This window comes from Euprymna scolopes, chromosome 7 (genome assembly GCF_053919585.1).
Source record: "Euprymna scolopes isolate OS-2025 chromosome 7, ASM5391958v1, whole genome shotgun sequence".
Taxonomy (NCBI): Eukaryota; Metazoa; Mollusca; class Cephalopoda; order Sepiida; family Sepiolidae; genus Euprymna; species Euprymna scolopes.
Window position 1 is genome coordinate 111440124 of NC_136488.1, and position 21016 is coordinate 111461139.

General features: G+C 34.4%; 1 protein-coding gene across 1 annotated transcript in view; it reads left to right on the plus strand.

The window, feature by feature from the left end:
- The window catches only part of LOC145280330 (phytanoyl-CoA dioxygenase domain-containing protein 1-like), a 231100-nt gene that overhangs the window by 107723 nt on the left and 102361 nt on the right, over positions 1-21016 (plus strand). Inside the window, exon 3 of the mRNA XM_080132101.1 lies at positions 6962-7050. Coding sequence (XP_079988227.1) covers positions 6962-7050 — 89 coding nt within the window. The remainder of the gene's footprint in view (positions 1-6961; positions 7051-21016) is intronic.

The following is a 21016-nucleotide window of genomic DNA, read 5'->3' on the forward strand; positions in this document are numbered from 1 at the left end:
ATTATTTTCTATATAGTAACTATGTTATTTAGAACTCATGTTTAAAATGGAGAGGGGACTTTGTTAACTATTCTGTTTGTATACCATTTTATTTTGCATAACAATCGTTAATAATTTTCAATTGTTTATGAAGTATTCAAATAGCATTTTGCCAACAAATGCAAATCGGCTTTGTTTTAAAAGAGAAATGCATCATCAGTTGTTTCATTATTTTCAATCAATTAAAAGGAAAACATTCGAGAAAAATATTTAAACCCCCACCTCCGTATATTTTATATATGTTCCTCCCACACACACACCAAGTGCATTTTTGTTTGCTAAAATATATAAAGACATGGGAAGGTTTTAAAGTAATTCGAAAAAAAAAAGACAAAAACAAATCAATAATGAAATGTTTACAAATTTTAAAACAATCAGAATCGGAAATCGTATCAGGTCGGGAATTTAAGACAGAATCAGTAATTGAATCGGGAAAAAATTTGGAATCATCCCATCACTAACACACACACACACACACACACATACATACATACATACATACATACATACATATATATATATATATATATATATATATATATATATATATATATATATATATATATCCTAGGGGATCGGACAAAAGTACACCGGACAAACCCACCAGCTAATTAAAGCAAAAACAGATAAAATCCCAAATAAAGCAAAAACATTAAAAATCACTTTTTATATTTTTATTTCAATTTAATCAAATTTAGGGAAATTAGACACGTGAGAACTAATTTTGTCAAATTAAGCATCTACGGAATAAATGTCAATTGAAGATAGAGTTTAAGACCATTCTTAAAGATGATATAGTTTTAATAGAATTCAAGGGCCTCTCACAGAAATATACATAATTTTAAATATTTACTCTTGTTTGAAAGCAAGTAAGTCGATTGTTCTAAGGCAGGTACGCGTTTTAAGGAGAGTTTTCTTTATTATCTTTTACAATTATTATATAAATAAAAAAAGTAAAAAATTAAAATCCTATTACCAGAATTAATTCATCATAATAAATTTCAGTTTAACCATAAATACATCAGTGATTATAACATTTTGTTAATAGTTTGAAAAAAAATCAATTACTCTGTGATTATTCGAAAATTGACAGAAATTCGGCAGTATTTTAACTATCAAATAGGAAGCCACTAAATAGTATTTTAGGTGTAGCATTTAGTTCCCATTTAAAATTTTATTCCCTGGTGTGACGATCATAAAATGTGTTTACAGTCTATTTTTATTCCAAACTTGCTACAATTCCAAAATTACATAATTTTCTGTTGCTAATTTTTCGTTGTATCATTTAATTATCAGTGATGTTTGAAAGTATTTTTCTTGACAAAAATGTTTTTATTTTTTCAACATTTTTTAGAACATGTAAATCAACTGATTTCTTTGAAAGGTTACCTAGAGGATTTATGCAACTTTTTTAAAACTTTGTTTTACAAATAAAATAAATTTACATCGTATTTTGATATTATTCTCATTTTAGTTTTAGTAATAATTTAAAAACAATAAATATTTATTATTAGTACCAATAATGAAAAATTAAATTAAAAATTTAAAACAATCGGTTTTGAAATCGTAAATTAGGGACATATTTTTCCAATTCCGATACCTCCAAAAGTTACGATTTTTTACAAACTTTTTGGTGTAAAATTTTTTTTTATTAGCTTTTATTTCTTTATCCTCACAAAATGCCGCCTCCTGGTATGTGCTGCTTTTAAAATAGGGACAGATTCTTCCGATTCTAATGCCTCTAAAAGTTCTGAGTTTTAAAAAACTTTTCGGTGTAAAATTTAAGATATTTTGTTAGCTTTTATTTACTTTTATATATATTTTTCTATTTTTTTTACCCTCCCAAAATGCCGCCCCTGACATGAACCGCTCGTAAAATAGGGACACATTTTTCTGATTTCGATACCTCCAAAAGTTCCGAATTTTTCAACTTTTTCGGTATAAAATTTCAAATTTTTTATTAGCTTTTTCATTCTTATTTATTTTTTCTGTGTTCTATTTTAAACCTCTCAAAATGCCGCCCCTGAAATGGGCCGCTCGTACAGTAGGGACACATTTTTCTGATTCCGATACCTACAAAAGTTCCGATTTTTTTACAATCTTTTCTGTAAAAAAACTCCGATTTTTTTGTTAGATTTATTTGTTTTTTTTTCAATTTTCTATTTTTAACCTATCAAAATGTCGCCCATTGCGTGTGCCGTTCATGAAATAGGGACATATTTTTCTGATTCCGATATCTCTAAAAGTCCCGATGTTTCACAACCTTTTCGGCATAAAATTTCAGATTTTTTGTTAGCTTTCATCTATTTTCATTTTATTTTACCCTCTCAAAATGCTCTCTCCTGGAACGTGCCGCCCGGGGCGGACCGTCACCACCCCGTCCCCGCCCCGCCCTGGCTACACCACTGGTCCATTGGTATAGTCATGGAGAGACCATCCCTGGAGAATGTGTCGGCTGTGTAGTCGTCGACTCTCGATCTCGTTGTCTCGGTGAGTCTTTCGTTGGGTTTCTTGTTGGGTCTCTCCCGTCTTTACAGTACAAATCATATTTATATGGTTGACACTCCACGTATGCTAATTAGGTGGATCCTACTACACTGACAAACCACTAAAAGCCAACCAAATCTGCCTTTGTAGATAATGTAATACTTATTGATTAAATGCTGATAGAAAGATTCCAGCAAAATTTACTTGCATCAATTATTTTGCCGGTTAAAAAAAAACAAAAAAACTTTATTAAATTTTAAACATGAAAAGCAAAAATCAATTAAACGAAAGATGGCTAACATGGCTGTGATCACTTGCTTTATTTTCAGTGTGTTTTAAGCTCTGTTTCAATACTTTATCTCTCTATATAATGAAATGGAAACGCTTTTTCCCTGGCACTTTCGACATTATTCGACATTATAAGCAAACACTTCCTATGCACAACTTTTACGTTCACCACTACTAAAGGGCGTTCCTAAATAACAACGCATACATTTTGTCCCTGTTTTACAGTTCCTATTTTTTCTGTTGGACATACTCTCTCAAGTACGTAACCCCACTGAAAGAGTAGTAAAGGCTCTTATTCTGACGTAAATTTCTCTTCTTTCGTAACCCAAACTTACCATTTCTTTTTGTTTTTGTTTTTGTTTTTGTTAACTTCTTTGTATGTAGTCGGTTTATCATTCACCTTTTGACTATTTTATACATAATACATTACGGTTACGGATTTTTTATTAAATTCTCCCTTGTTCGTAATCGCTTATTGTATAACAGTTTAATTGAACCTATCATGATTATATACATGGAATAACAGATAGTCAAAAAAAGCGAACACCTCAGCTTGCACCAACATGCCCGATTTCCCATACAAATAGCATGAAAACAAACTGTGTTTTGGCATATAGCCATATTAGACTGCCTTCCTATTCGATTTCACTCCTGGAAAATATAATCCTTGCCCGTATGCATACACTCCACATACGTGAATATGCCAGCACGACACACCTACTATACGGTGACTAGTATGGTAGCCCAAACAAAGCAAAATATTACCTACCAGATCTCTTTGCTTCCATAAGACTATACGATGAATTAAGGCGCCTATAGATAACCTTACAAATTCACCAATAACTCACAAAACCGGTTTTATGTGTTATTGGTGAATTTGTGACATGTTTCGATATATCATTCGCAAGTTACATTACTTTTTGCGGTATTTTTATCGTTAGATCAACGTACAGATTATGTTTACAAAGATAACGGAATACGTTGCTTTCTACCCTTTATAGGATATTCAAGTTGAATTAACTTTTAGTGATATTTGTGTTTATTCACTTTTTAGAAACATAAAAACTGAAAAAAAAAAGATGTTAGGAATACCTGAACTAAAAACACTTATCCATGTAGGTAGAATAGTAACTTATCTTGCCTTTGGCAAAATTTTATATATATATATATATATATATATATATATATATATATATATATATATATATATATATATATATATATATTTATATATATATATATATTTATTTGTTTGGCATATTTTTCGTTTATAATAATAGTAGAAATTGTTTGATTAAGACATCCTTCCCATTTTCATAATAGTATTGCAGGTGGGCGAAAGGTGTGAAAGTTGTCAATCGACTGTACAACTTATTAAGATAGACACAAGGCAAAGAGATAATGGCAATAGCAAAGAAGAACGATAAACCTAGATATTTGGTGAAAAACGATATGGTAAAATGGATTATAAATCAGCCGAAGTGAGAATAGGCGCCTCGCGGGATTAAGATTTTGGGGTCCTTTAGGTATGAACTGGTAGATGGACGTCAGTGGGCACTGGTACAGGTTTTTGACGTCAGTGGACACTGATACAGGTAACTGGATGTCAGTGAGGTATTGGTACAGGTAACTAAACATCAATGAAGCACTGGTACGGATAGCTGGGCGTCAGTGAGCACTCTAGTAGGTAGCTGGACGTCGGTTGACGCTGGAACAGGTAGCTGGACGTTAGTGGGCAATGAAGCAGGTAGCTGGACATCAGTGGGCATTCGTACAGGTAACCGGACGTCAGTGGCCAATGGAACAAGAAACCGGACGTCAGTGGGTTGCAGGAGCTGGTGGCTGCAAGCGCTTGGAGCTGCAGGAGTGAGCTGGAGTCGCTGCAGGAGTAAGCTAAAGTCGCTAGAAACTGCAGGAGTGAACGGGGGTTGCTGCAGTTGTTGCAGGAATGAGCTGGAACCGTTTCAGGAGTAAGCTGGAGTGGCTGGAAGCTGTAGAAGTAAGCTGGAGTTGCTGGAAGTGAGTCGGAGTTGAAGTGGCTAGCTGTGAGGAGGAAACCCAAGAGGCAGGTAGCAGTATAGAGTAGAGTGTGCATTACGTTCTGATGTTCCAGGTTCCCATGGCGATAATGCCAACGACTTTCGCCAAGTCGAGATCGGAGTCCTCCTAACTCTTGAGCCGAACTGAAGATTTTCTCTGAAAGCCACTAGGTGTATGGAGAGCCGTTCATGAAACAGGCTCTAGGACTAGTGATGGTGTCGCTAAACAACAAATGACTATTATCAATTTCACCCTGTATTACTTACAGTTTAAAGTATCTTCCGTGTTTATTAGCTCTATTTATTTTAATCTAGGTTCAAAATAATAGTTCTTTGTTTTTGTTTAGTTTGTGAGAGATGAAGTTTTGTGTTTTCTCTTTGTTGTTTGAAAACGCTCATTGCTATTTTAGTCAGTAGCATGTTTTTGTTTAGAAATATAGGAGTGGTTAGCTGGCAAACCATGACAATAGTCCAAATTTACACTTTTTAAGGATTTTCAAGTTCAATTAATTTTTAACAGTATTTGTGTTCATAGTTATATGAAAGTACAGAATATACAGAGAGAAGAGTAACTTATCTTGCCTTTAGTAACATTGTATTTGTGGAGGGAAGTGAATAAGATACTCAAACTTTACCTTTTGTGGGGAGGGTTGCGATTTTCAAGTTGACTTGATTTTATCATTAATTGTGGTCATTAAATTGTTAGATGAAAGTACAAAATAGTTAATTATGTCCCACCCTCCCCATATTACAAATAGTTTTTAAATAATAGCGCTATTATTTAAACATGGTACTTGCCTCCCCACAAAATCAAATTTTCACACAAAGTCGGTTCTTAATGTGGGAAACATCCAGCTGCCCCAAAATTTGAGAACCCTATGTTAGAACAGAAAAACAACAAAAAAAGTTGATTTAGTATAGAAGGACTTTTTCACCATTGAACTAAGCCACACTAGACTAGATTTAGCATCAGAACAAATACTACTCTTTATTCTAGAAAAAAAAAATTAATTTAAGCATATATTTAAAAAAATTATAATTTTTAGTTAGCATTTTTTTTTAAATCCCTGGCCAACGCTGAGAAACGGTGCCTTTTTTTATTTATTTATTTTTTACACAGTGGTCAGCACTTATCAAGGCCCGGAAGCCACTCAGGGATAGGGGTTATTGCAAGTACATTACGTTAGTGTGGAGATTTGATGAAGTGTTTACTTAAGGGGGCGGTTCATTAGGAATTTGTTAACGTTGGACTTGAACACATCCAAGTTGTAGTCAGGTGGGAAGCAGGCAGACAGAACAGAGTTCCACTGGTGTGCAGTTCTAAGAAAGAAGCTTTGTCCATGGAATCCACGTTTTGATTTAGGCACAGAGTGGGGGAAATTTTTCACAGTGGATTCGGCTAGACGGGTGCTTTTCGTGAAAGATTGGCGAGGGGGGGGACCAGAGATTGGAGTTCAGACGAGCACTTGCCATGGAAATAACGATAAAACAAGGAAAGGCTCGCAACGTCTCTTCTGTGGGAGAGAGGTTGCGAGGTAGAGAAAAGGGCATCCCCCACTAAGCCACGAAGTCTATTTTGTACTCTGTCAAGGCAGGATAGGCTGTTTTTAGCAGCTCCTGCCCAGATATGGCAGCAGTATTCCATCCTTGGACGTACTTGGCTTTTATATAGATAGAGAATTGCATCAGTAGTGAGATATCTTCTGGAGCGGTAGAAGGATCCCACCATCTTTCCAGCGACCTTGGCAACAGACTTGATGTACGTGTTCCATTTCAGATCAGGAGTAAAGGTCAAACCCAGAAGCTTGTCAAAACACGTGGCCTCACCCAGGGCCTGCTAGTTAATAATTTTTTTTACGTTTCTGATTTTTTTAAAATGATGATTGGTCATTTGTATTATTTGTATTCTTCAGACTAATGTCCCCATATTGAGTGTGATATGTTTCGGTCGATATGAACCTCCGATCTTCATCATGTGTACCTTGCCAAACTCGAGAATCTTTCTGTGTAATTTGGGAATCTGCATGGAATTTCGAACAGAACAATAATAATCTTTTTGACTAAAGACAAAACATTGGATGCTGAATGCTATCTTATTTTCCTTGCAGATACTGGGGTGTTGATGGTGATGTGGTGACTGTATGGTTGGCTGTTGACAAAGCTGATCTGAAGAATGGCTGTATGCAAGTTATTCCAAGTAGGTTATTTGTCTAGTTGAATTGTAAAATAGAGCAATTGAACTGAACGCTATATCTAATCAATTTTACTCGATCTTCAGTTAAAAATTTGTTGTTGATTTTTTAATTGGATTTCTTGTCTTAAAATAAAATTTTCTACACTTTAAATTTTGACCTCAAATGTCCTCGAACATTTTTGACACATGAAATGATGAGAAACGACAAACTGGTTTATCACCTCAAAAATAAGAAACCCCAGAAACCGTTTAAAGAAACGAGTAAAATTACTTCGGAGGCGAACGGTCGTTTATTTCAGTTCTGCAGGATTACATTCGGGATCACATTTTTTTAGACATAATAATAAAGAAAAAAAGAAAAAATTGCATTCGATGATGTAACAATTTACAAACGCAATCAGATATAACATAATCAACAAATAAAACAATTCCTTGAAACTAATATTACGCAAAAAACTTACCTTTAAGGAAGTCTGTATGGATAGTAGAGTTATTAAGTTATTAAGAAATAATTTGTTCCTTAGAAACATTAAAATCATAACAAGAATGCTGCACGTTTCCATATTATGTTCAATGAATAAACGATTTTTATATCAAAATTCGACTTAAAAACTAAAACTTCTACTTAAGAATGAAGCTTACAAGCATTTAAATGAAAAGCAGAGTGTGGTGTACGGAACCTCCTTGTGTAGACAGTTCTGCCAATGCAGCGTCAACCTAGTAGTGTTGATGTCAAAAGCCTACTGGAAAGCGAACAATGGAGATGACAACAATTATTTCAGCAGTTCAGAGGGGAATCCCTTTCTATCACGACAGCACTTCACTATTCCTACAAACCACATATTTAATGTTTAATAATGAAAGGAATACAAAAATTAAAGATGCCTAAACTCAGGAACAGCAATTAAAATTTGCAGCATTTAGCTAAGTTATTTGAAGAAATTTTACAGCTATATAAAGTTATTTTACAGTGCAAGTCTTTTTTTTTTGCAAGTCTATCAGTGTTCATAATGCCCCAGAGACCACTCTAGAGAGGTTAAAGAGATTATCAGCTGGCGACGAATACTTTGGGGGAAACAATGGAGGAAAATGATTAAGTGGATGGTTTAAAAATTTGAAATACATAACTAACTCAGCTGGAAAAGAACTCCATCGTATAGTATTCCACAGATGGGAAGTTTTGGAATAATAAACTTTGTTCTTGAAGTTCAATTTAATTTTAGGTACACAGAGCTTTCTCTGTGTACCTAAAATTAAATTCTTTATGGGGGTCATAGCTACACAAGTTTTTGCTACAAATGCTTTATGGAGTGGGGTCAGAGATGAGAACTTAGTTGAGTAACTATTATGAAAATAATGAAAGAGTAGAGAAAAACTCTTCTTTAAAAAAGGGGTTTATAGAGAAGAAAATCAATGCCCCCCCCCACCACCTCTACTAGATTTCAAAATTACTTGATAATTTACTGAGTGTCTAGAAATTGTTAAGTGCAGATATTTGACTGCAACAAGTACACACTTAATGAAATTTTTAGTCGCTTTGGACTTTAAAAACTTTAGTCAGCGACAACACAGAACTCAGTTTACAGAAAGAGAATTCAAAGAATTCTGTAAATTATTCTGTAAAATTATTCATTTATTAATGCAACAATTTATTTTGAATAAATAATTTGAAATAAATTGTTGTATTAATCATGTCTCTTTTACGGAAAGAAAAAATATTTTGGAGCATCAGTTTTTGCATATAAATTTAATGGTGACACTTTTTGCATATAAATTTAATGGTGACACTTTTTGCATATAAATTTAATGGTGACACTTTTAATGCCTGATACCAATTAAATTTGAGCCAAATAAGACAAATCTATTCCATGTCATATGTAATCTCTGTATGTAAATCTAATCCCACCATTTCTTTTTTCTTTTTATTTCTTACATATCCAGGTATTTATTAGTATTTTATTCACTTATTTTATAACAAATTAATTACTAAAACAGATGGGTTTTCTCACCATACTTAATAACATACACGGTTTCTTCTTAATGTTAGAAGAGAAGTGTGTCTCTAATTTTACACTTATTTATTTAGAATAGAGCAAAACTTTATTTAAGTATGATACTTAATATTCTCATCCATGCCAGGGCACAGAAATATCTGGTGTAGAATCCAAGTTTATGATTACCCCTCTTGGATTGATGGACCCATAAATCTTGTCAGGTTATCCATTTAGGAAAAAGAAAACCCTGATATTAAAATCTTGCTTCCCTAATAGCTATAAGATGGCCTTTGTGGTACCAGTGTACAAGAATTCTGATGAAATGATCGACCCTCTCAATTATTGTCGTATCAGTCTCCTCCCCCTCTTCACTAAAATCTTTGAGATGCTAATCAATCAAGCACTAATCCTCCACCTTGCAAAAGCTAATTTTCTCTTTTACAAACAGTACGGATTTAGGCAATGTCGTTCTACTACAGATATTTTAACAGTCATCTCTGCATTGAATAAGGTGGGCAAAGCCAGCGCTGTAGCTCTCAATATATCCAAGGCCTTTGACAAAGTCTAGCATAAGGTGCTGCTAATGAAAATTAAATCATACGGTATAACTGGACGAATACTAAATATAATTAGTCTTCTTAGATAATAGGACCATCCAGGTTGTCATTGATGAACGTTCATCCAAGAAGCATAACATTAATGCAGAAGTGCCTGAAGGGTCGATTATTTGCCTACTAGGCCATAAATGGATGGTAACATTTAAGCTGATCTCCTTTAACAATTACAAGAAGCTTCTCCAACCACCAATATGCATGACAAATAACTCCCTACCTGAGAATTCTTCTTTCAAACTCCTCCGCTTAACATTCACAGGAAATATGAACTGAAAAAATACATTGAGGATAAATGCTGCTGTAAGAAAGATAGACTCCGTTTATTGTGCTGGAAAACTACTCACACCTGAGAGTATCCCGCACCTCTGCACCTCTACAATTCGCCCATGGATGAAGTATTATTGCCACATCTGGGCTGGTGAATCTACCACTAGTCTCTCCTTCAAGGATAGCGTTCAAAAAAGGGTCTTCAATTTAATAGGCCCCATTGTCAACTAGGCTCCAACCCCGGTCCTATTGCCGCAGTGTTGCATCTCTGTGCCTGTTTTACAAGTATTTTAAGGAAATTTGCTCTGATGAACTCATTGTGTTTGTGTCCCCTTGACGTAAATATCCCTGACAAACCCTCTTAGAAACAAAATCACACCCCTTCACTGTTGAGATCCCTAAATGCCAGAATAGCTTCTTCTCTTGAATAGCTAGACTTTGGAATTCCCTTCCTGCTACCTGCTTCTCTGACTTTACTGATATGCAGAAGTTCAAGTTTAATGTAAACCAACATCTTATTAATCTTTCTTCGGCATCGTTCCGATTAGTGAGCCTTACGTTCAAGTGACGATATGCCTTGTTTTGAGTGAAGGTGAGTAAAAAAGAATTAGAAGTAACGATTGTAGTGTAGTTTTTGTTCTGATACGATACTTCATCTTTTCCCCACCCAGTGTAGAAGAAATCCTTCTAGACTGAGACAATTTTTATGCTATTTTGAAAAGTAAAAATAAAATAAGAACTTGAACAAGAAAAAAATATTGTATAATCGGAAAATTTTTAATTGATCACGTGACAACGCTAGTATATATTATACAAGATCGAATTGGCAGGTATAAAATTTTGTGGACACATTTACATGAGTGCTGAAGATAAATCAAGGTAAGAATGTTTTGGGAAGAAGGAATAATAACCAAAAGAATTAGACAAGTCATAAAATGTCATTGGAATCAATTCAGGCGTAGACACACTACAGAAGTCATAGAAAATACCAAAGAGATTCCAATCAAAGTTCTGCATAACATATTCGAAATCCTGTTCCTCTAGGTCAACATTCATGAATGGACGTATCCTCGAACTTAATGCCAGAGTTACCAGTATGTCAAATGTCACCACTGCAAGGATGATTGAGAAAAAGACTTAGAAATAATTGTGTCAAGACGCTAACAAGAGAAAATATTGAAGCTAAATTTCACAGAAAAATTTAGCTCAGGGGGAGGTTATGCGATGAATATGAATACATTCGGGTTCCTCCTCACAAGAATATGATTGGCTGATTAAGCTAGAAATATGGACTGAGAGAGAGATGTGGAAAGATATGCCAAAAGCTTAAAGCTTATAATTATATAATTATAAAATCTTATATACCAGCTACAACTACGACGACTTACTAAATTGTATTATTTGATTACTGTAACCAAGACCATTCAGCTATTTCAAACAGCTATTTTTGAAACATATCATGATTAAAAATAACTTTTTCAAGCACTTACCCTAAGACATAATGACAAGTCCCGACCTAGAATTAATGGTAAAGTAAGTCATTATTTTTACAACTTTTCAGGAACTAAGCCCCTCAACAAGTGACCATTATTTTACATGTGCAGTAAAAACAGCTGGAAAAAATTAAATTAAAATCTTAAATCCACTTATAGTACATTAAAAGATAATTAAATTCTACTCTGTTTGATATAAAACATTTGCTTTTTATAAGATTGATCGATTGTTAATTTTTCTGCACTTTTACCATGAACTCTCTTGTCTAAGTTGGGGGGGGCATAACCCCTGACCTTTATAGTCTTTTTAAATAGAGGCTACGCCCGCCTCCCAGTATTGAGCATAAAGATTTTTTGTTGTTGTTGTGTCATGTTTTTTATAGTATTTATTTAACATAAATTGTTGTATTATATCATTTCTCTTTCACGGAAAGAAAACAATGAAAAGAAAATATTTTGGGGCATCCGTTTTGCATATAAATTTAACGGTGACACTTTTTATGCCTCACGCCAATTACATTATTAATTAAATTTTAGTCACGTGAGACAAGTCTTTGAAGATTTTTCTCACGTGACTCAAATGTACCAATCAAAGGTAGCGGCTTGAAATTCAAGAAAATAAGTCTAATTTAAATATGTTTATTCTGAATATTTGTCGAATTTACAATACTTTTTCTTATTGGTTTATTTTATATATTTTTCTAACTTTTCAAAATAGAATACCCGACTGTACCTGTATCTGTTCTTATGTGATACTTTATCTTTTCCTCGTCCAGTGTATGAGAAATCCTTCTAGACTGGAACAATTTTTATTCTATTTTGAAAAGTAAAAATAATATTAAAAAAAAAAAAAAACGAAAAGAAAAATATTGTAAAATCGGAATTTTTTTTTAATCGAGAGCAGAGGTAGACACAACGTCGGTTTTTAATGTAGGGAAAATTCAGCTTCCCCAAAATTAGGCACCCTGGATTGAAAAAAAAATACCTCAGTTTAGAAGGATTTCTTTTTTCCCTGATTTTGATAAACTCGTAAGATTTTTCATCCATATTTTTATTTGTGCCATTTTGTCCTATTTGGCAAATACACACACACACACACACACACACACACACACACACACACACACACACACACACACACACACATACATATGCATATATATATATATATATATATATGTGTGTGTGTGTGTGTGTGTGTGTATAAATGAATAAAACGATTCATAATTTTGAATTAAAAATCAGCTTCAAAAGGAAAACAAAATCCAATAGATTGTACGATCGTTTCAGAAACGCTATTCATTTTATTTAAATTGACAATGAATATTGACAATTATTTGACAAAGAATATTGACAATTATTTGAGAAAATTTTTGTCCTTTAATAACAGAGTTTCCTCATCAGCAAAAATAAGGGGGAGACACCAACATAAAACTAGCATTTTAGTTGTGTGTAAAGCAGATATTGCTGGAAATATTTAAAACTAAAAATAAAATTAAAATAAAATTAAATTAAATTAAAACTAAGTTATATGTTGATGAATAAATAATTAAAATAGAAAATTATGAATAAGGTAAAAAGAAAAAAGAAAAATTATTTTTTATATAAAATATATATATATATATACATCAAAAGGACAATATAGTAATCAATAGTAATGGAAATTCGGTAAATTTGTTAACTTAAGTGGAACGGCTCATCAGAAACTTGTTCACGTTGGACTTGAAGACAACCATATCATAGACAGCTGGAAAGCAGGAAAACGGAAGACAATTCCACAGGCGTGCAGTTCTAAGAAAGAAGCTTTGATCATGGAATCTATGTTTAGGTTTAGGCACAGATAAAGAGTGGGGGGGGGAATTATTGATAATGTTTTCAGATAGTCTAGTGTTTTTTGTGAAAATTTGGCGAGGGGGGACCATAGATTGAAGCTCAGTCGAACATTTCCATGAAAATAACGATAAATCAGAGACAAACTCGCAACATCTCTCCAGTGAGATAGAGGTTTCAGCGAAGAAAAAAGGACATCTCCCACCAGGCCACAAAGTCTATTTTGAACCCTATCAAGGCAGGACAAGTCATTTCTAGCAGCTCCTGCCCATATGTGGCAACAGTATTCCATCCTTGGACGTATCTGGCTCTTATATAGATAGAGAATTGCATCAGCAGTGAGATATCTACTGGATCGATAGAAGGATTCGACCATTTTTCCAGCGGCCTTGGCAACAGATTTGATGTACGTATTCCATTTAAGATCAGGAGTAAAGGTCAAGCCCAGAAGCCTGTCAAAACTTGAGGCCTTCCCAAGACGAGAGCCATTCATTTTAATTGATGCCAGATGGGGATCAGAACGTTGATGATGTAAAGATAGAAGCTTGGTTTTAGATGCATTAAAAGTAACCAGCCACTCCTTTCCCCATTGTACAACGTGATCAAGATCAGAGGAGAGAGAATCGGAGAGAACTTGGTCGTTTACTGTCTTAGATGTGCTACCATAAATGGTAGTGTCGTCAGCAAAAATGTCTACGAATGATGTAAGGATGTGATTTGGAAGATCATTAATGTAGATCAGGAAAAGAGTTGGGCCCAGGATGGACCCCTGAGGGACTCCAGCATTAATACTGTGAGCTTCTGATTTTTGCCCATCAACTACTACTCTTATGAACCTATCAGAGAGAAATGATTTAATAATTGAGAAGACATTTCCAGCTATACCATAGCTGGAGATCTTGTGAAGTAAACCTTTATGCCATACCCTATCAAAGGCCTTTGATATTTCAAGAGCAATTACCCTAGAAAGGTTGCCTCTGCCTAGAGATTCGCTAATCCTATGAGATATAACTGTAAGCACATCTGCTGTAGATCTAGCAGAACGGAAACCATATTGTGTGTCACTAAGAAAGTTATTTTTGCTGAGATGGTTGATTACTTCTCTATTTAACACAGATTCCAGCAACTTACTCATGACGCACAGGAGACTTATTGGCCTGTACTGAGAGGGGGATGAACGATCACCTGAATTCTTAAATACAGGGAATACTGATGAGATTTTCCAGGGTGATGGGAAGCAATTTTCCTTAAGACAACGTTTAAACAGTTTTGTAAGTATGGGTGCTAGTTCTGGTTGAAGTTTTTTGAGTACTATAATTGGAATGCCGTCAGGGCCGGTTGCTTTACTGGAATCAAGGTTTTTGATTAGCTTGGCAACATCACATACAGATATTTGTATATCACATAGTGTGTTTTCTGATACAGGAGGAAATATTGGGGGTTGGCAGCCTTGGTCGCAAAGGGTAGAATTGGCTGCAAAGTTCTTGGCAAAGAGTTTGGCTTTGTCTGATGCTGACGAGATTAATTCAGGTCCATTGATGATAGTTGGGATGGAGCACACGCTTCTGTTCAGGATTCTGTTTGCAATTTGCCAAAACTGGTGGGAACCAAGCCGCTGCTCAGCTACTTTGGACTTGACGGACTTAGCATACAACTCTCTTGCGTTCTTTATTACTTTCTTACAATGGTTACTGGCAGTCCTGAAAGCGGCTTTAGTTTCCATACATCTATTACGTTAGAAGCAGTGGAAAAAGTGATTTCTGTGTGCAATAGCAGCAGCACATTCTGGAGAAAACCATGGCTGGCTGTTAGGTTTTTACTGGAACTTTTTCGAGGGTATGAAATTGTCTATACCTACAATTAACGATTCTGTCAGGTCTGATACTATAGATGACACATCCTTTTTAAACATGGAACGCAGAGGAAGATCCAATATAAATGTACGGAAACTATCCCAGTCAGCCATAGTGTATCGGTATACTGTACGATGGAGAGGTATGTCTGAGGACTTATTACATTTCATTTTTATCTTAATTGATACAACTGAGTGGTCGGAAGATCCAAGAGGAGACAGAATGGAAACTGAACATATTTCAGGGAAAAAGGTCTAGGAGACTTGCATACTGGCCATCATTGTCGGGCAAATGGGTGGGTTCGTGAACAATCTGAGTGATGTAAAAAAAAAATATATACCTTTATTAACTTATTTATTATTTTATAATGGAGATAAAAAAAGATATATATATATATATATACTTTTATATCTACAGTACAATGCGCACCGTATCCTTTTAATAGTATTAATACATTTACTAGTACATTAAAATAAAGTCTGCTCTTTAGACTCCCGGTCTAATTCTCTCTCAAAAAAAAAATATAAATATATATATATATATATATATATATATATATATATATATATATATATATATATATATATATATATATATATAAAATTACAATAAGTTTACCAAGGTAATCAAAATGGTAAACTTAAAATATATTATAAATATTAAAGAGTTAATATTTACAAGTAAAATAAACCCAGCCAGATGTAAAAGCTCAATAAAACCGAAAAGGAAATAGAGCTTATAATATGAACAAATGATTAATAAAACATGTTAAAAGACATCTTGAAAAAGAGTTAAAAACATATTTAATTTTATAAAAAGGAAGCACAAGATAAGTGGATAGTCCTTAATCCGCGGAGTTTCAAAGAAATACTCTCCTTCTCATCAGAGGGCAGGAATTAGCAAAATGCAGGATCGGATTTTGCATATAAAAGTATTTAATGAAACTACAAGTAAGTCACAGATCTTACTTGGTTAAAAAAAAGGGGTGAGGTAAGGGGAACAGGAGGCAAAAGAAAAATGATAAAAAGATTTCACATGAATGGATAGTCCGGTGAAGGGTAAAAATCCAAAAATGGTAAAATCCAAAATGGTCGAATTTAAAATTTCAATCCAATGGGTAAATTCCAAATGGTCCAAAATAATCCAAAAGGCAGAGTTCCTTGGAAAAAAGCGCAAATGGAATGAATTCCAAATCATTAAAAGAAAAGAACTGGAGATAATATTTAAAACACGTCTGTCAAGGCTGGATGAATCAAAAAAATTTTTAAGGTTAAAAAAAAAAAAAAAAAACCCCGAAAAGTGGTGAAAGTTTAAATTTGAAAAGCAAGGTCAAACTGACCCAGACAAAAAGCGCGAAAGTTAGCGTTAATAATTAGGTCAGCTTAGATATGCACGTGAATGTCCCAGAATTAAATTAGGAAAACTGATCAGAAGAACAAATAAATGGCCAAGTTTAAGAAATGGGGCGTCTGTTATATATGTATATAAAAAAAAGTGAAAGTAAATTAAAAAAGAATAAAAATAAATAAATAAAAAATAGAAAATTATATATATAAACACATACATATATATATATATATATATATATATATATATACACATACACATACATATACATACATACAGACACACAAATGCACACATACATGTATATACACACACACACGTATATAAATATATATATATACATATATGTATACATATACAATAACACACACACACATATATATACATATATATACAAACACACACGCATGCATAAATATATACACATATCCAAAAACATATACAAGTTAAACAAAAACATACATACTGACATACAAAATAAGGGGAGGGAGAGGCCGGTATCTACAAACTCTGGAATAAGGCAATTAAATGTGTATGTAAATGCATATAGTGAAATATAAGTAAACAAATACATAGAATAAAAATGAGTAGGTTGATGTATATATTTAATTAATAGGTATACTTATACCATAAAACGGAGACAGCAGATGGAAAACCGGCCAAAGAAATAAAGAAAAACAAATAAAATTCAAAATATAAAAAGCTTAAAAGGTAAGATTATATATATATAAAAAAAAAAAATTATGGGAAAAGATATATATTTGAAGGGTTAAATTAATAGCTATGTGATTTCAAATTTACCATATTTAAACTTGGACATATGTTTGCAATAGGAGATCAGTTCGTTTTTAGAGTTTATTATATTACTACTTTGAGGGGAGGTTATAATAGTTATAGCTTCAGATGTACAGAGGTGACAAGACTTAGATCTTGGAGTGTAAGACTTAACTTTTTTTAGGATGGTCCATTTTATTGAAAAGTGGGTATTGGCAGAGTTAAGCTTTTTAACTAGTGTAGTTAGAGAGGTTTCCTGGTTATTATTTGAATTTTGGTTATTGAAAGAAGAAGTGTGGTTTGAAATTCTTTTCTTTATTAAAGTTGAAGTAGCCCCTATATATGTATATGTTTTATTAATAGCTCGGGGTCGAGAATTAATATTAATTTGTTGATTTATACTGGGAAGAGAATTTAAATTTTATTCATTTTGATGAACAGAGGGTAGGACAGTAATTGTAGCAGGATTGGTTTGGAGGGGATAATTAGTGTTATCAGTGTTAGGATGGCTGCTATGAAAAATATTATTATTATTATTATAGCTGGTTGTATGATTGAAAATAGAGGGGATGGTTGATTCGTTTGTTGGATTAATAATTATATCAGAGGGAGGGTCGGAGGAAGGACACTTTGGTGGCAAAATGTTATTGTCTATTATGGGAGAATTGCGTGGGAGCTCTGTAATTGTGCGTGAATATATTACATCTTTATGGATGCAATCATTATTGAGTGGGCAAAGATGTTTGTTAATACAGTTGCAGTTTCTTTTTGGTTGGATTGGGAAAGGGATTTTTTGGGCTGATTTAATTTTTTTGTTATTAGATGCTAAGATTCTTTGTGCTAAATTAGGCATAGTAGAATAAGAAATTCTTATTGAGTTTTTATTAAAAATTGAGCTATATCTGTGTGGGTATTTGAAAGAGTTTTCTACAATATTGAAGAATTCTTTAGGTATATTAGTTTTAACATTTACGCTAAATGGAGGATTAAACCAAATATTTTTCTTTCTCCTAGTGCGACAGGGTGGGTTAGAAGTATTACGATTAGCATGTTGGTTCGGATTATATTTGTGGAGTGGATCATTGCTATTGATAGCAGCAGATCTTGTTATTTGAACTGGTTTCTTGCGAGTCATATTGTGTGTGATTACAGATTTAAGACGGCATATAGGTGGAGCATAATGGTTATATTGAATCTGCCCTCTGATGAGAAGGAGAGTATTTCTGCGAAACTCCATGGATTAAGGACTATCCATTTATCTTGTGCTTCCTTTTTTTAAAATTAAATATGTTTTTAACTCTTTTTCAAGATGTCTTTTAACATGTTTTATTAATCATTTGTTCATATATATATATATATATATATATATATATATATATATATATATATATAAGTGAAAGTGTCTGTATGTGTGTGTCTGTCTGTGTACATTTCCCTACACAATAACTCTGTCAATTTTCCGTCTATAGACTCGAAATTTGATATACAGGGTATGGAGATTTGGGAAAATCTTTGTAATCCGTTTTCAGCCAGAAATTTGGCTGTTAAGGGGTCAAACTTCAATGATTTGTCCTTTAAGAACCATACCAAACATCTCCACCAATTTTGGGTATAAACAATTGAAATTTTAGATATAGGTCCTTGGACATGGATCTAACTTAATAACTTGATTTGAGCCCAAAACAATAAATGTTTAATAGGGGTGAAAGTTAAAAAAAATAACCACTGTGGTGTCTACCAAATTACTCAGCCAATTTCTTGTCTAAACATCTGAAATTTTACATAAAGGGTATTCAGAGATAGGGCAAGCTTTTTAATCGGTACTCTCTCCCCCTAACTAGAGAAATAAAACTAGAATCAGAGGGCCAGGCCTTTATGTGCTTCAGACTAAATATGCAACACAATATTAGCTACTTGTATTTTCTCTACCGCTCTCCCTCAAACCAAGACTGTACCCTAATAAACAAAGTCTCAGACAGCATAGATATAGCACTCTCCCTCGATACTAGCGCACAAATACATGTATTTGGTGACTTCAATGTCCACCACAGTAACTGGCTAGGATTCTCAAATCACACAGATGTAGCTGGTAGCGCAACTCATAGCTTCTCTATATCTCATTCCCTATCTCAGTTGGTTACATTTCCGACACGTTTCCCAGACCAGCACGATCAACATGCCTCACTTCTAGATCTCTTTCTGACAACGGTTCCCAATGACTGTACAACAAATGCCCACAGCCCACTCGGGAATGCTGATCACGCTGTGATAATGGTAGAAATCAGCCTAAATTCTCGCCCTAAAACTGAAGACCCACTTCTCAAAACAACGAGGTATCACAAAAAGGCTGATTGGGAAGCCATCAGGGAGTCATCAGAGATGCCCCATGGCAAAATATCTTTACTCTTCCAGCGAAACAGTGTGCAAATGAGACAACTGAATGGTTCAAAACTGCTATTGAAACACATGTTCCCGCATGGAAATACTATAGCAAGCCCCACTCTCCCCAATGGTTTACTTCTGCTTGTGCAGCTGCCATTTGTCAAAGGCAGCATGCGTTCCGCAGATTCAACCGACATAAGTCCAGCTCAAATAAACAGAAGTTTATAGAAGCTAGAAATAATTGTAAGAGAGTGATAGACACAGCTAAGACAGATTACTCTGAAACCACCAGAAAGCGCATCGAAGCACAGAAATTAGGAACCCGGGATTTTTGGAAAATCTACAACAGCGTAGTTAATAATGGACAGTCAATTATTCCCCCACTAACAAACAATCATGAGGTTGCTTGCACGGCAACTGACAAGGCTAATCTGCTTGCCAGTCGGTTTGCCTCAAACTCCACACTGAACTCGGTACACCACTCACTCCCTGATTTTCCTCTGCGAACAGATGCCACACTTGACGATTTGAAAATCACCCCTTCTCAGGTACATTCTATTATAAAAAACCTAGACACCTCAAAAGCATGTGGACAAGATCTCATCCCGGCTGTGCTATTAAAAAAATGCTCTGCCGAGGTTGCTCCAGTTCTGTCCAAACTTTACAATAAATACCTTAACGAATCTTGTTTTCCCGACTGCTGGAAAACCGCCTCTGTGGTACCAGTCTTCAAGAATTCTAGTGAAAGAACTGACCCACTAAATTATCGCCCGATTAGCCTCCTCCCGCTTTTCGCCAAAATATTTGAGTCCTTAGTTAATCAAGCCCTAGTCCAGCACCTAACAGCTGCTAAACTCCTGACTGACAAACAATATGGATTCAGGCAAGCCCGTTCAACAGCAGATATCTTAACTGTAGTTTCTGAACGTATATACCGTTCATTGGATAAAACAGGGGAGGGTAGAGCGGTGGCCCTTGATATATCTAAGGCTTTTGACAGGGTATGGCACGATGGTCTTCTAAGGAAAATTAGATCATATGGAATCACTGGAAGAATTCATAATGTAATTAAATCCTTCTTAAGTAATAGAAAAATCAAAGTTGTCCTCGACGGACATACATCCAAACAATATGACATAAATGCGGGAGTACCTCAGGGGTCTATCCTTGGACCTCTATTATTCCTGATATGCATAAACGACCTCCCTGATAATATTGTTTCGGAGATGGGTATATTTGCCGATGACACCACTCTCTATAACAGATATGAGGGGAAAACAAATGAACACATATCCAAGGAAATGGCAGAAACACTAGAGGACAACCTCCAATCCGTAGTGGAATGGGGACAAAAATGGTTGGTTACATTCAATGCTGCTAAGACTAAGCTTGTTTCCTTCAATAACTACAAGAAA